This window comes from Ciconia boyciana, chromosome 2, assembly GCF_034638445.1.
Source record: "Ciconia boyciana chromosome 2, ASM3463844v1, whole genome shotgun sequence".
Taxonomy (NCBI): Eukaryota; Metazoa; Chordata; class Aves; order Ciconiiformes; family Ciconiidae; genus Ciconia; species Ciconia boyciana.
Window position 1 is genome coordinate 202,004 of NC_132935.1, and position 16,830 is coordinate 218,833.

The 16,830-nt window shown below is 47.3% G+C and overlaps 1 protein-coding gene across 29 annotated transcripts in view; it reads right to left on the bottom strand.

The window, feature by feature from the left end:
• SCRIB (scribble planar cell polarity protein) overlaps positions 1-16,830 on the bottom strand; it is a 122,301-nt gene that overhangs the window by 77,055 nt on the left and 28,416 nt on the right. For all 29 annotated transcript variants that reach the window (XM_072851672.1, XM_072851654.1, XM_072851649.1 and 26 more), the window contains exons 4-16: positions 16,496-16,585; positions 15,696-15,752; positions 11,790-11,853; positions 10,430-10,504; positions 10,196-10,340; positions 9,718-9,836; positions 8,863-9,062; positions 7,883-8,049; positions 7,165-7,289; positions 5,823-5,948; positions 5,028-5,261; positions 4,239-4,556; positions 1,993-2,055 (exon numbers count right to left, since the gene is read on the bottom strand). In XM_072851672.1, coding sequence (XP_072707773.1) covers positions 1,993-2,055; positions 4,239-4,556; positions 5,028-5,261; positions 5,823-5,948; positions 7,165-7,289; positions 7,883-8,049; positions 8,863-9,062; positions 9,718-9,836; positions 10,196-10,340; positions 10,430-10,504; positions 11,790-11,853; positions 15,696-15,752; positions 16,496-16,585 — 1,783 coding nt within the window. The remainder of the gene's footprint in view (positions 1-1,992; positions 2,056-4,238; positions 4,557-5,027; positions 5,262-5,822; positions 5,949-7,164; positions 7,290-7,882; positions 8,050-8,862; positions 9,063-9,717; positions 9,837-10,195; positions 10,341-10,429; positions 10,505-11,789; positions 11,854-15,695; positions 15,753-16,495; positions 16,586-16,830) is intronic.

A 16,830-nucleotide genomic window follows, 5' to 3' on the forward strand; every position in this document is an offset into this window, starting at 1 on the left:
ACATGAAATCATCCCTGGAAACAGCAGGTAGATGCTATTTCTGGGATCAGTCACTTCCCAAGCTAATTCTCTACTCAGATGCTACGTAGTCTTTAAGACCCTGAATATTTCTCCTGTTTACCTATTCACTGAGAGGCACATGCTTTTCACAGCCAATGTGTTAGGAAAGATGGCAAGGGCACCCCTCTCAGCATGAGTGAGGTGTCCCAACTGCACAGCGCCCAAGTTCAGCTCTCACTTACTACACTCTGAGCCTGAGTCCCCCAGTTTGCTTTCACTGATGTTTCTGGAGACTGAATCTTCCACATGAGCTGCTGTCCTGGTAGGTGCCCAGCATGATTCCACTAAAATGGCAGAATATCACTGACTGGAGAGCTCAGCAACCATCCACTGAGCTGAGCACTCCCCCAGAGCTGTAGGACAATCAGCTGCTTCCCAAAGCTGGTCTGTTCTGGGGCAACTTCAGCTACCACCACCCATCTGGTGGATCTCTAGTATGCTTGTCCTTGGGAGCTGCACTACCACGTTGCTCTTTACAGTGAGGGAACAGATCGGCACAAAGGAGACTGCACTGCAGGGACACCAGAGCAAACCTGGGGCCTCTAACCAGCTACCCTCTCCAGCCACCACAGAGAAGTTCTAGGCACTTCCATCAGATGCAGGTGGAGCATGGGCAGGAGCCAAGGAAGAGACAGGCAGACTGTTTCCTGATACAAGACTGAGGCTTCCTGGGCCACTGCACCTTGAGGAGCAAGAAAACTCTGCAAATGGAAGATGATGTCTAACATGTTCCTGGAAAGAAGGACCAAGAGCAGTGATTTCCAAAATGAGGGATCAGGAAGCACCTGGCTACTCTCAGTTTTGCCTCGGAGTGACAAAGAGCTATGCAAAAGAGAAACACAAGAAATATTAATACATATTTCAGTGATCGAGCTAAGATGAACAAATCTTCAGGACACACTAACAGTGGACCATGTATGAGCCAGCTCATGTTTCCTCTGAAGTGGAAAGGATTTGTCATCTCCCTCCCAGAAAGTCTTACTCCAAAACCAAGAAAGAAAAGCCTCCATTTTACACCTGAGGGAGTAGCAAAGAGCCAAGTTCACAGAGACAACCAGGCCAGCACTCTCATGTAACGCATGGGTCTGGTACCATTGTACTGTCCTAAGGGAAGAAACCTTCATGCAATCTGTTAGTACTGGCAACAGTTTCTGCCTCTTGCCAGTGGCAGAAGCACTCTGCTTCCAACAGTTCCTTGGAAACACTGCCTGCAGAAAGCCCACTGACCCAAAGGACCAGGCAAGCCTACTGAAAACTTGGAAACAAATTCAGGAAGTTAATCATAGTCAGAGTATGAGCTAAGGCAGCAAGACACAGGACTTTAAACTTTGGCGCAGAACACCGCGCACGTGCTAGGGGCTTTATGGACCCTCTGGTGCCACCTGCCCCTTTCTGACATCCCAAAGTGCTGCGTGTGAAGACCTGAGGGAGTTCTACAGTGAGGGCTCCATGAGATGCATGAATCATTAGCTCAGGTCCACCTTTCTCATGCAATGGCACGGTGTCCTGAGTTAGATCCTCCTCCCTCTCCCAAAGGGTCATACACAGCACTCAGCAGATTCCTGAGGCCTCTACTCCTTGAGGGTTACCCACCACTCCCAGAAATATGCATGTATTTTCTTCCACCTTCTCTTTCCTCAGTGCACAGCAAATAGGAACTGAACTTTCCACCTCAGCCCTCTTTGGTTTTTTTACCTTTCTTCCATCTCACTCCTGATCTGCAGCAGCCATTCTCACCTCAGGTATGGAAAAGTAGGGAAAGGAGGTGAAAGCAGGGGAGGAAACAATCATGTGTTTGTGATCAGTCAGGTCCAGAAGCCACTTGACCCAGAGAGATCAGAGTTTCCCCTACAACAATGGGTGAGCCTGGGAAGCAAATCAAGCAGACTGAATGATTTTTGGCAGAGAGAGAACAGTAGGAGTGGTACAGACCTCTTCCTCCTCAATGCGAGCAGGTTCAATCAGGAGATTATTGGCTTGATCAAACGACACCCCCTGTTAGGACAGGAACCAGCAAAGAGGCATGCGGATTAGTGGAGCATAAACCAAACCCGCCACCACTACCACCACCACCCAACACACAAACGCACACCATTCTGATAGGTCTGGCCACACAGCACCAGAGCAGACCCCACTCACACCACTCCTGATTACCACCTACCAGCGAATACCAGCGACAGGGCTGCTCCCGGGGCTCACAACGTGCAGAGTGTCAGCATTCTTTGGCCCAGGTAACTGGAAGCTGCATCTTTCAGGCCATATTTTGTCTGTGTTGGCACTCTGAGGCTGTGACCACCAAGCTCACAAGCTGAACACTATTAGCTGATTTTACTCCCTCTGTACCAAGTCATTCAGTGAAGAAGGAAGGATTAAACAACACAGGAGAAAAGCACAAATGGACCTCTGGTGCCACCCAGCTGCTGCACAGGAATGAAGCAATCCCAAACCAAACTGCATTGATCCCTCCTGCAAAGGGAAGAGCCTCTGGTGGAACAGTGCATCCTGCCAGACACCCAGGGATCCTGCTCCCAAATGCAGGAAACTTAGCATTTCTCTTGAAAACCAACTGCCTTTGCAAAAAACCCTCTGGTTTAAGGATTCAGCCTCCTGCACACCCTGTCCTACCTCCTTCTTCAGTGCATGTATGCAGCATCTCTTACTTGAAACTCCACTGCATAGGGACACTGCTCCCCACATACCCGCTTCTGGAAGACAGCTCAGGAGGCAAGCTAATAAATCTGCCTTCATGAAGCAGGCATCCAACCCAGCCCCACGAAAAGGAAAACTGTGATTTCCAGGCAGAAGACTTAGCCGATAACAAAGGTAACTTTCTGATAGATACACCAAACCTGTGGTCTCAACACCTATGTAGGCTTTACAGGTTTTGCCAATGGGTCAGCGCATCCTCAGCTTTGAGTCACTAACTAAAATAAGCTTTTTGGGTGAGGGCATTTCCCAAGTATGGCAGGTCTTGGATGAAGGGGACTCAAGATGGCTTCACACATTCTTACAAGCAGCAGCAACTCTTTTTCATTCTGAAGAACTTCACAAACAGTAAGGAAACTACATGCCTCATCCCTAGGGAGCAAGGGACGAGCTGTATCAGCTCAGATACAGCAAGGCAAGCATCCACTGAGAAAAAGGCTCCAAAGCAAACTTGAGTGCAAGAACCTTCCCCTGAGCAATCTGAACTCCAGCATGGGGTGGAAATGATCCCAACAGTCTGGACTGTGTGCGGTAACAGCAAGAACAGATTTTACTCCAGCATCTTCCACCAGTTCAGAGACCCACGTCTCACCCATGAGGTGTGCTGGTGTCAGACTGTGATGGAGATTCAGCCACATCCTAATCCCTGCCTGCCAAATACACCTCACAAAATCATCACACCAACTTCAGTAAGAACTGGTCTAACCTCATGCAGTGTCCCTCATCAGTATATTCCTATTTCACTGTGAGGATCTTCCTCAAACAAGAATCTCTGTGTGTCCCTAACCAAACATGGTGATTCAGCTGAGTAGAGCCAAGGACCTCCTATCTCATCAGCCCCCAGCATAACCAGCAAGGCCCATCGTGGCCCCATGGTCCATGGTAATGGCAAAACTCCAGAGCACAAGTTCCCCTAAATCCCAACGCACACTTCATCAGACTGCATCTGCACTGGGGCAGGCACAGGGTGGAAGCAACGGGAAGGGCACGCTCCTGTCTGCTCTCGCTACCCACTCCTCTCCAGGAAGCACTGTGGCAGAAAGACAAGTGTAAGCAACCTGAACACAAGCCTGAGATTAGATCCATCCAGGGATAAAGCTCATCCTGTTGCAAATGAGGTGCAACAACCAGCAAGCGAGGAGGTGATTGAAAGGAATGGAAGAACCTGTCAGTGATGGGACAAAAGAACTGTTCTTGCAGCACAGAACACAGCATCACACATAATGCAGAGGGTGCAAGAATCTGGGTACAGCGCAAGGAGTCAGACATAAGCAAGATGGCACAGCTCTTGGACAATCATATGAGCCCCAGAACGAACTTCAGCTCTACCACCCTCAGCATGTCTCTCCTGAAGTGCTGGAGCCTCTTGCCAACATTTTCATTGGTACCACATCAACCTGGTTGGTAGTTCAAAGTAATAGAAGGGAGGTCTGGCACCCCTCTGACCTTCCCCCCTCCCCACAAGACCTTACCTTCACTGATGGCTGAGCAGATAAAGCTCCATTCTTTCTGTCATCCTCATCCCATGCTTCCTCCTGATCCTCGGGCTCTGTGTTGTTATTGCAGCCTCCTAACTCCTCTTCCTCTTTGGGGACTCCATCACTGTTCAGCCCCTGCAGGAGTGCCACCACTGCCTCTGGCTTGGGCAGTTTAGTTATCTTAAAGTGTTTCTTATAATGGGGCGTGTCCTTGCGGATAAGCCTCTGTTTCTCCATGGGGAATGGACGCTCTTCATCTTCATCCTCATCCTCACTGCGTATTAGTGTGTCCTCAGCAAAATGTACAGTGGGCTACAATGGCAAAGCCCCAGAAAGGTTGTGAACCTCAGGTAACAGCCATATCTGTCCCCCCACTACCAAATGCTGTCCCCCCACTACCAACACAGGCGAAGCCAGTGTTCCTGCTTTTGTGCTAAAGAAGATGCAGGAATACATGTTAAAATGTCACCATACTTGCCTTTTGCCATATCAGCTCCTTCACTCAGACACATCTTCTGTCAGCTCCAGGGATCGAGGGAACTCAAACTTGTAACTCTGATTTTACCATAGTCTCTGTCTGGCTCCCCCACTGTCCTTCCTAGTCTCCCATGGACCCAGCTCCCACAGGCTGCCTGAATCTCTACTTGCACTTGGCTTCCACGGCCTGTATTTGCCTCCAGTGATGACCAAAACACACTCTGTACATCCATTTACCACTTTCTCTGAAACTTTCAAGTCATTCCACTTTTTATCATGACCCCACTGCAGTTCCTAGGCTCCTACCTCATTGTATTCCACATCCACATCTTCCTCCTCTTGGTCAGCAGCTTCCTTATGCTCCTCTTCAGCTCTGGGCTTTGCCTCCTTCTCCAGCTCCTGTATCTCAGGCACCTGCCCATTTGGCCAGCTCCTCTCTCTCTCCTCTCCCTGCTCCTCTCCCCTAAAGTCAGCAGAGGCAGTGCTGTTGGAAAGGTGGGAGTCCTCACTGCGATTTGACATGGCGCTCAGCCTCTTCTCCTGAGAAGATGATTGTAAAAGTCAAGATGGAAACCAAAGGACCAGATGGAGTCATGTAGTGTGACTGGTGTGAAGTGGGGTATGATCCAGTACCAAAAGAACCAGCTTTTTCTTCAGGCTGCCCACTACTTTCCCTGCCAAGCCTGCTGCATCTCACATAGGTCCACCCCTGTTCCACCATCTGTGTAGGCATTTATTCTTAGTATCACACCTGGGCAGCAAGATGCCTCCTCTGAAGCACTCTGTTCCCATCATTCTTTACTGGGAATATCAGAGCCTTCTTTTCCTCTCCCTGTGTTATGACAAAAGTGGTACCCATGCACACAATTCCCCTTATGCCTTTCTCTGTCTCCTGGTTGCATCTCTTGCTCTATCTCAGTGGCCCCAGCTGACACCACAAGGCAGATTCCAACCTTGAAATTCAGGCAATGCATGCTCAGTCCCTTCCAATCCTTCCCAAAACTAAGTTCTTTCTGCCCACCTTACACACACTGCCTCCCCATTCCCCAAGTTCGCTCCATGCTCTCTATGGTTATCCATTTCTAAGTGAACAGCACTCACTTCTGAGTTAGGAGAATTCAGGTCCGTGTCAGGCTTTGCAGCATATACCTCATTGCGCCGAACTTCAATCACTTTCTTCATAACCTTCAGTTCACTGGGATGAGGGGTTGCTCTGCGCTGTAAGCCCTACCAAAGATAAACACTCAGAGCAGAAGATTCAACAGTCAGAGCAGCATGTGCCACGCCTCAAGACTGAACCACTTCAAATAACATGTGTTATCAGAGCGCTAGAGCGCCGGCTGGACATGACCTAAATGTCACGTTGCAGGATCTGTTCTGGGCCTCTCCACTACTACAGCCTGCAGCTGAGAAGAGGAAAGAAATGGAGGCAGACACCACTTCTCAGAGCTTGCTCTCTCTCTCTCTCTCCTGCTCTCCATCTGACAGAGGGATTGGGAGGAATTATAGAGACGGGAAGTTTTAAATTGTGCTTCAGGCTTAGTAAATGTGAAACTGTCAACACCAAAATCCCTAGAGGAACACACAGGTGGAACATCTTCTTAATCCCTCTGGTGTTTCTTAATGTGTCTAACAAGCCCATATGCTACCAGAATTTGTGATGCTTAGCTAGTTCCATCCCAGCTAAGAGTCAAGAAAAACAGTATTCTAAAATTAATAACAATGTTATAAACAATTTAAAAAACCCCACAAAACCTCCAAACACCAGCAGCATACACATGCTGCAAGGACAGATGCAAATACAATTTATTAGAAGGATTCAGATCTCAAGAGAATCTCTCTCCACAAGATAAAAAGGGAGAAAAATCCTGCAGGATATTTAAACCAACAGAGTACTTGCTGAAAACTGAAACTTTTATCCTGCCTTTTGCATCTGCAATTAAAGCAAAATGATTTTCCATAGTTTTTGAGGCTGTCTGTCTACAGTGTTTAGCTACTTTAGTAACAGGATACTCCACAGCACGGGCTTGCATCTGGGTCCATGCTTGGAGGGGTGGAGATTGCCTGGCTCAACTCTGGCTGCGCAGCTCTTCCCCATGAGGGGGGTCAACTAAAATCCAGTCCTGACAGTGCTCTCACTATTAGGATCTCTGGACTACCCAAATGCTCCATGGGCAGGTTTAGCAGTCACAGCTCAACTCCCATGGGACAGCCATCAAAATGTAAATCTGCACAAAGGCTCTCAGGGACTTCTCTTTTATACATGCTTGTCTCCTCAGGGCACCAAATGCCCTTTGGACTCCAAAAATATAGTACATGTCTGCAGCAGTATTACAGGGTGAAACATGAAGACCATAATGGCTCCCCATCTTAGGAAAGAAGTTTACGTTGTGCCTATGTTTCCATAGGGAGCTAACAAGCCTTCAGAAACCCTTCTTCTTACCCGTCTCTCAGCTCCAGACTCCTCTTCATCATCTACTTTGGGTTCATCCAGGAACTGAATCACACTGACTCTGTTTAAATTGGTGTCCGTCCAGCTCTCATCCACACTGTTCTGCAAAAGATTCTCTGAGGAGAAAGATAACACAGTGAGAGCTACTGAACAAGCAGGGTTGTAGGCTTGGATGAAAGGCAGTTCTCAGCCCATTAGGGCACGTCTGTTGTATCTGCCCATGGCATCAAACCACAGAGGCCTTGAGGACAAAGGATGTAGCTTCCAGATCTTGTCACCTCTTGTACATCTCCCACCAGATCTATAGCAGCCTCTACAAAAGGACCTGAATGGTTCAGCTCTAGCACTCCTTACCCAAGAACTAAGAAAAAAGGTAGGATTAAGGCATGAATCAGAAGTATTGACACAAGAATACCATCATGACAGGAAGCAAACCTTACAATGAACTACTCAGTCAATAGATCAAAGCAGAAGACTTGAAGACTAGGCTGCAGCTCCTTTACCACCTGGCAGAGAAGCAATTTCTCAGTTTTAACAATCTCTGCCTTGGAAAGTTGCCACCAGCCATTCAGGAGCCTAGGTCTGCTACAGGTATTACAGTAACAAAGAACAGTCCAACCAAGCAGAGAGGAAGATTCAAGGCGTCTTCCCTACAGCACTCTCCAGAGTACATGGTACTGCAGACAGTGTTCATAATGCAGTCTCTTACCTAGGCTAGGAGAGGGCTGCTGGGGAAGCAGGTAACAAGTGAGAACTTTTTCTCCTGTCTTTTCATCATCCTCTGTTTGGAATTTCAGCATGGGCTGGGACTGATTTTCTGCCAGCCACAGGGCTTTCAGGTTAAGATTTGTCAAAGCAAACGGCAAGTTCTGCAGTCTGCAAAAGAAAAGAACTGCTGGTTAAATTTACTTGGTAATAAAGGAACTTCAACTCAGCTCCAGACTGCCTCACCTGCATTGGAGAAGGACAGAGCCAAGCCAGTGCAGGATCTCTCACTCTTATCCACACCGAAGCAGCTGGCCTGTGCTGCATATGGCTCTGCCACAGCCACAGACTGGACTCCAGTAACCCACCTTCATAAGTTTTTAGCAGAGGACAATTCCCATCAACGTGAAAATGCTGAACTTTGAAGAGGGGTTTGAAGACAGAAAAATTATGCTTTCACAGACCAGTACACAGAGAGTGTTCCAAACAAGCTCTGGTTAGCTTCCAGCTGCTACAAAAAATACCAGCCTCAGCTAACAGAACTGCAGCTAAAATCTGCAGAATCTTTCAGAACAGATCACAGGCATTTTCACACTGTGGGGTTGTGCACATCATAAACAAGGCTTTGGCACCAATGTCCTGAGGACTGATGACACAAAACTACAAAATCTGCAGGAAGACAGTGGACCAGGAATTTCCCCTGATCTTTATTTCACACATGGCAAAATGCCCCCACACTTCTGCATTAGTCCTACCCTGTATTCAAGTAACACAGAGAAGGGCTTAACAGGCAAAGCTTGAGACACACACACCCTCTTTCCAGAGCCCTAAGCAGCCAGTCTGGGCTTCTCCAAGCCACAGATCCTGGGATCAGCACAGATCCAGTGTCTCCCAAAACACACCAGGGCCCAGCCCATGCTGCTCCTTCACAGCAGCCTCCTTACGAACATGCCTACAAGCCTGTTTACCCTTCCTGCTGCTGACCTGTTCCCGGCCACATCCAGGACGTGAAGCTCAGTGGTGTTGGCAAGCTCTGGTGGCAGGAGGGCCAGGCGATTGTCTCGCAAGGATAGCACATTCAGATTGGCACAGCCTCCAATCTCAGCTGGAAGGGATGTTAGCCGGTTTCGATCCACGTTCAGGTTTGTCAGCTTCGCCAGCTTGCCAAGGGACTTTGGTAAGGCCTAGGAAGGAGATGATTCAGTAGTTGCAAAAGATAAGAGCAGAAGAATAAAGGTATAAAGGTGTAAAGCCCTCTATCTGGGGAAAAAAAGCTGCCTTCTGTCCTAACAGACCCATTTTCAATAAAGTTCTCACCTCAACTTTGGGACAGATTTTCCCTCAGGTTCACAGACTGTTACATGCCAACTCTTCACCTCAGCACAGCACACTCAGAACACCACTGGTCAAGATTTTTCTCCTGTTCATCTGTCCATTCCCAATACTTGTGTTTTAACAATCAAATCATGAGCAGTTTGGAACAGGGCTATTTTTAATTACACTACTATATGGCCCCTCGCCAAATGCAGCTTTTGATGTAGTCCCACTCCCATAAGATTGGATGGGCTTCAGGATTGGCTATCCTAGAGCCAGCATCCTAGCTATCCTAGAGAATTTTTCACAGGAAAAAAAAAAAACAGTGAGAGAAAGCAGCTTCCACCAGGGTCTTCTCAAGAGCCTGTAAGCTAGGTGAAACTCTGTGCATCCAAGCAGCTGAAGGGAGAGCAGCTGGAGCATGCTCAGGAATCTGGCTCAGAAGCCAGAAGATGGGAAAAGATCCCTGGCATGTGGCTAAACTCAACAGCACAGGAGAGGCAAGGTGGCTGCTGGTGTACTTACTGTCAGCATGTTCTCTGTCAAGATGAGTTCTGACAGATTTTCACAGTCCCCAATTGACTCTGTCACCTCTGTCAGCCGATTCTGGTCCACCTTGAGGATGGAGAGCTGCTTCAGCTGACCTGGCCAGGGCAACAAGCTAGGTGTGAACTATGCCACAGAGATAATGACGCTGTTCTATTTTCATCTGGCCGAAATGCCTCCCATCAGGGATTATGTACCCTAACAATACAGGCACTACCTTTCTTCCGCACCAGGCTTGTTCACAGGTTTCACTCATGCATGATGCAGATCAAGAACCTGAACTTGTCCTGTAGAGTTCTGCTCACCAATATCATCTGCTGCTTCTGCACTCAACTATTGTGACTATGTCCATCAAGCTCTAATACCTTGTTACACACACTCTTGCCTGAAGCCCCCCCACCAGGAGCACTGCCCGGGTAGTGAAGTCCTGCACTGATCCCCATCCCACAATACTCACCAATCCCATCTGGAATGCATTCCAACAGGTTCTGTGACAGGAGCAAGTCCGTCAGTGCTACTAGCCCACTGACCTCGTTGGGCAACTGCTCCAGCTTGTTCTCTGACACATCCAGACAGACCAAGCGGCGGAGATTGCCCAGCTCCTAGGATCAGAAAGGAGACACTATGGCTCGAGGGAGCAGCTGAGGAAGGGAGCAAAGTGGTGAATCAATGGCCCTGAACAGGTACTCACTGGAGGCAGGGCTGAGAGCTGGTTCCGGTCTAACCAAAGTTCACGCAGGTTTGGTAGTGCTCCCAGAGTATCTGGCTGTAACAGAGCAGGACAGTAATAGCATCAGTCCCTTCCACAGGGGAGAAGCTGCTCTAGGATGCTACAAATCACACCACACCTCTGCAAAGCTGGTTTAAACCACGACAAAAGCTAAACATTGTTGTTGCTTTCGCACCTCCTAGAACCATTCACCAAATGGCTTATGAAGCTAACGTGTTGGTGTGCCGCAACATAGCGGCACAAATGTTTGGAAATGTCTGGGATGGCATACTGGCTGCAGAAGGTCCCAACAGTAAACATGGAAGACAACAGCAAGGATGTTGGTAGCAGGCAAGACACGAACTAAACAGGGTTTTGGAAATTCTGGCCTTACGGAAGAAATTAGTCTTTCTCCTCTTCCTCCTCTCAGACATGAAAACAGACATTTGGATAACACTGGCCCACTCAACATGATATAGCAGCACTGTCAGCAATGGTAGACATGAGTTCATGGCATCACTCCACAAACACCCACACACGCTGATTAGCATTTGGGTTTGGAGTTAATGCACCACTGGAGTGCAGTTCAAGTGTCAGACAACTGTTCTCACAAGTAAGCTGCAGCCTTGTACATAGCAAGCTGTGCAAACTCCTTTGCCTCCCAGTTTAGATGGGTTTCTGCCAAAAAGCATTCCAGAACATTAAGAGCAGGATTCAGTAACAGGTTAATCCATAGCTTCAAAATTAAAGAATATCACTGGATGTCCCTGTATGTCAAGACAAGCTGAATTTCGAGACTGTGCACTGGCTCTCAGCACACTTACGCTCAGAGCCCTCCATGGAGACACCCCAGTCCAGAGGGCACACATCCCATGCTTGGCTGACTTCACTGCCAGGAACAACATAGAATGGTCCTGCACTTTGCAGTAGAGAAATCAAATCAGAAAGGAGAAAGGCAGAAAGCTGGCCTAGCAGAAGTGAAAAACAACAGCTAGGGGCAGTGCAACACAGAAGAGAAGGGAAGTACCAGAGAGTCTCATTGGAAAGAAAAGATCCTTAGGCAGTTAGATAGCAAGAATTAACATCCCAAAGCAGAAGTGCTTGGAAAGAGCAGAGCAAGTTGTGTGTGAGGACAGTAGGAAGCAAGACACATGGGCCAACACATGAAAATAACATTACGCTGGGAACAATGACCACGCCATGGTGAGCAGATCAGAATCTTCCCAAACAACCTGCGGGTCTACTTCTTGCATTTCAGATGAAAAACCACTTGCTTCCACAGAGGTACAGAGTTCTACCCCTACCAACCACCCATATTCCCTCCCCACCATCCCTCACCTACCAGTACTTCCAGGTCATTGCCACCAAGGTCCAACTGTTCTAACTTGACAAGGAAGGAGAGTGAACTGCAAGATACAGGGAGTAGAGAGGGGAAGAGAGGAAAAAAAAGAAAGAAAGAAGGAAAAGAAAGTTAGCATCTGGGACACACATCTCGTAAATTACATAATTTTTAATAACTCCTAAAACAGGTGGGGCAATCCTGACCTTCTTCATAGTCCCTCTGAGCCAAGCAGTTTAGGGAAGTCGGTACCTTTCCCCAAGCCAGACCATCTGCACCAGGGAATTGGGTTCAGTAGCACCAGCGGTCCCAAAGCGGCCGCTTTCCACTCTGTCACCTATTTGCCTTCTTCCCCCTCCCACCATAGAATACTCTTTGAGCAAAAACATGACAGATGACAAGCCACACCTTAACATTGCTGCCCATTTTTGTAGCAAGGATGGGGACCTGGGCACAGACTAACAGATAACAGGAGAGTGAGCAGATGACAATGCACATTTGGGGGGCAAGGGGAGCAGAGCTGTAGGGAGAGGCAGGACCGACAAATTCAACAGCTTTAGTTTCCCCGAATGGGATGCCCATGCTGCTTAAGAGAAAGGGAGAGACAACACTGGCACAATGTCTCAGAAGAGGTCAAGACGTACAGACAAGAAGCTCACTAGGCAAGATACTGCGAGAAGCCTGCACAGGAACCAAAGCCTGCCAACACTGGTGGTCCAAGGATGTGCCCTGAGTATCCAAACACATTAAGACCTGGTGATATAAAGGGCTGCAGTCTGCAATGCCACAAAACCAGGATTCAGTTCTTCTGACATGGCCCAGGTGTTCATGTGTCCTCAGCTCTCAGTCCTACCCCATCAACTCCAACTCCCACTTCCCCAAACAGGGGTTGCTGTACCTCACTTTACACTAGGGCAGAACTGCCATCTCAGCCCTGCCCACTTCCCAGTAGGGAGGGTCTTCAGTTCTTTTTGTTCTCTTCATAAGGAATTGTCCAAATACAGAAATCACTATATTTCTCTGGAAATAGAGCTATACATCTCAATGCCATCCAAGCTAAGGAAGTTGGGGACCGCAAATCTGTGTGAAACCAATAACAGACATCTGTCTTGCCTGGGCCAGGCTATAAAAATATTTGGGCTACACAGAAAAAGCAAGTTCTTACCTTATGCTGTGGTGGATTTTGAGATATTATATTAACTCAAGCAAAGGTTTATCAACAGGATCATCAAAAGGATTCTGTTGTATAACAGTCTCTCATTATGACGGTACATTTGGTCTTTGACTTCTCTGAAGGGTGAAGCAGCCTTGACTGTCCCTTCGCACCTTCACAGTTTGAATTCCCAAAATAGGGACAAGTGAGCTGTGGAATCCATGTCAACATACGAATGCCTCAGTATAGATCACCCTCCACTATTCCATGAGAATACATCAATGAGACCTACCCTTCCCAAATTATTGGCAAGCTGCATCCCATCTGCGTGGGAGAGATAAGGAGTGATAATCAGCTGTACAAGACGAACTGTTTTAGAACTCAGCTGACAGCAGAAGACTAACCAATGAAATTAAATTTTGACAAGTAAAGGTCATTGCAAGCTGGATCTTTTAAGGAGCTCAACAACAACAACAACAACAACAAAAATCGAAAGGACAGTGATGCATTATGCAGTCACAAATTCACAGTACTGAAGCCCTACTGGGCTCAGTAACTTTGAAAACTGAAAGCATCATCCATTTCGATAAGTCATTTTACTCTTTGGCAAGATCACTTGGACTTGTTTAGAGCCATTCTTGGGCACAATTTGCAACCAGATTAAGTACAAGAGCTTCAGCTCTGGGTAGAGTGCCTGACAGTATCACTGAAATTTCTTTGGCCATTGATTTCGACCTCATATTTGACTGACAGATCTGATGAAAATTGCCTTGGCCTTCAAGATCCTCCTTCTACTTTTGGAAATCATCCAAAAGCAGAATTTGGGGGAGTGGGGAAAGATGAAAAGAAGCTGGAATTCTGCAGAATGAGTATCAAGCCTGGACTTATCTTTCAGAGAAAAAAAACCAAAACTCATAGCACGCTACAAGTATCTTGCTGGATGGCATACAAATCTAACAGAGAAACAAGGGAGCATTAGGCATGAGAGATCTCCCCAGAAACCATATGGGTTTGGTCACAGATTGAATTCTCAAACTCCAGATACTTGCTGGTTCCTAGGTGGTGAAAAGCCATTGGGACCATTCTTCACTGCAGTTTGAAAGCCCAACTTTGGATGTAGCTATTGGACCTCTTCATTTATATGGGGTATCACCATGGTGCTACCTGTCTGTATGAACACAAAGAACACATGGAACAGACAGCAGTGGGTCCCAACACCAGGACCCAAACTTCTCCTGCTTGCCTGTTCTCAGCCTGGCATAAGGAGCTTTGGCTCTCACATTCTTCCTTGTGTCTATATTCCATGTGGGGCCATCTCAGCTGGTCTCTTAATATCGCCTTTCTGTGACAGGGTGTTAATGCTGACAACTTCTGTGCAGAAAAGATCCAGTGACTTTGGCATCAGAGACAAGATGACACTGTTAATTTGAACTATGCTTCTACATTGTGTAATCACCAGATGTGAAGCCTGGGAGCTGACCAGTGCAGACTCTTTTAGCTCCTTTTTGGAAGTGTCTTGTCCTCTGGGTCAAAGCTGACACATTAATTCTACAAGCAGATATAACTGATATCATATAAAGCCTGTACTTGCAGGTCCCAGAGGAAAATAACCATGAGGAAGAGCATGCACCTGAGTCAAAGCAACATCTCACAGTGAGGGAGGCATGGCCATCACAGAAGAAGCAAGACTAAAGCCCTAACTGCTTAGACTCTCAAAGTCTTGCTTGAACACTGTATCATCAGATGCCTCCTTTGCCCTCTTTTTTAAATAAAGAGGAGGAGCAAGGGGGGAAAGTACAGGTAGCCAAATTGAATACTCGCCATGAACAGTAAGAGGGCACTGAGGGAAGGTGACAATAGTTGCATGCTTCACACATTCACTGAGGAGTTTGTGTGGCCCCAAAGCACACTGCTATTCAAGAAGAAATCAGGTAGAATCCCTTCCAACATATATTCAAGGAAGACTGGGGGAATCATCAGATGGATGGATAAGCAGGCAGAAAACCAGCTGACAGAGCTAATGTACATTAAAAAACTCAACAAACAACTCTCATGGGCTCCAAACCAGAGATTAATATACAGACTCATTAGTTCTCCACATCCTATCTACCTGATAGTATCAGCTGTACCAACCAGATCCTCTACCAGGAATTCATCTCTGACCCTAACCCTCTGAAATATTTAACAAGACTTACCTCTTCCCCCTTGCTGGCTTTTTTTTTTGTCTGCTGCAGGAAAGCCAGTTATCCCACACATTCCCACAAACTGCTCAGCCAGCACAATCAGAAGGGATACCCAAGAAAACAGAGATGTCAGAAGCAAAATATACCTTCAGCCGTATTCTGCTGCTCTTCAAATTATGAACTTCACTGTATACAGAGCTCTTCCTATACCCACATCAGTACATTTTTCTCTCTTTTTCCAAAAGAACCCGTCATCTGCTACACCTTTGCAAGGAAAATGGTTCTCACCATTTCCAGCAGCTTTCTTGTGGAACCCTGTCTATTCCAAATCAATCCTGACACAGAGGCTGAGTACAGACTCCAAACATCCTTCCCTGCTCTTAAGCCCTGTAGCATCTCTCTCCCTCCTCACCCCATTTTACAGAAATCCAGCAAGATGCAGCTAATTTATGCAAAGCCTTGAGCCCTCCCAAGCAAAGTGCTAGAGCGTGTACTACAGAAACAGTAAGTCCCTAAGGAATCAGTAAGAACGATCAGGCAGGAGACTCCTGAAGCCACCAGACAGACACTCACGTGGGGAGAGTCTTTAGCAGGTTCTCACGTAGCTCCAAAGTCACCAGGTTTGCCAAACTGCAAGAGAAAAGGGAGCAAGAAAGACAGATTCACTGAATAGGGCTTCAGGGATACAAGGAGATGCTCATATCCCTTCCCTTGGGAGCACCCCTCATGACCTGCACAAATGCACATACATGAGTGTGTACACATGAATGGATGTGATAGGGGAAAACAAAAACCAAAGAGGATCTTAAATGGCTTCTGATTAAGGTGACTGCTTATTGCAAAATCATGGGGAAACAACACTGTGCCCAAACTCAGGACAAGGAAACATGGTATCACGTACAGGACTATCTGTCCAAAAAGATGAAATCCCTCACGTTTAGAAAGCCAAATGCCATGGGAGGGGCACTGCACCCCACAGGCAAAGCCCCACGGGCTTTGCCTTGGTCATTTGCTAGCAGCATAAATCATTTCAACATCACTGGACAGACCACACCTGTTTGGAAAGGGGCAAATGGGCACTCATAAAATAAGGAAAGATAGAGGATTTGAGAAGCCTGGATGCACTCCTTGCCTGTGCCACAGACCACAGAGAAGGAGAAGCAGCTGAGACCAGGAAAGCACCTTTTTAAAAAGGTTATCTTTTAACAAGAATAATGCTTAGAGGTGCTCACACGGTACGTTCAGTACAGTGGCAAGCTGTAAATGGGATGGCACGCTCTTCCCCTCCAAGTCCTGCTCGTGTCGGCACCCCAACAGCATGGTGTCCCCACCCCAACCCTCCTCCCCGTTGTGCGGAACAGGGGCATACTCACTTCCCAATGTCATTGGGGAGGCTCTGCAGGGACACATCATTCAAGGCCAAATGGCCCAGGCTCCGAAGCTGTGTGAAGCCCTCTGGAAGCCTATGAAAGCACGACAGAACAAAACACCATTAATTCTGTGCACAAAACAAGCCCTAAATTCCTCACTTAAATCCCCAAAAAGCCAGTCTTATCCCAATTGGTATCAACGTGTGGAAAGGAGAAGAGCAGGAACCAACTGTGACCCTGGCTCCTGATCCAGAATATGCCCCATTTCCAAGACACCACCACCCCCTTGCACCAAAGTCACTACATGTCCAAGTGTGCAAACTTGGCTCTGCAGTACT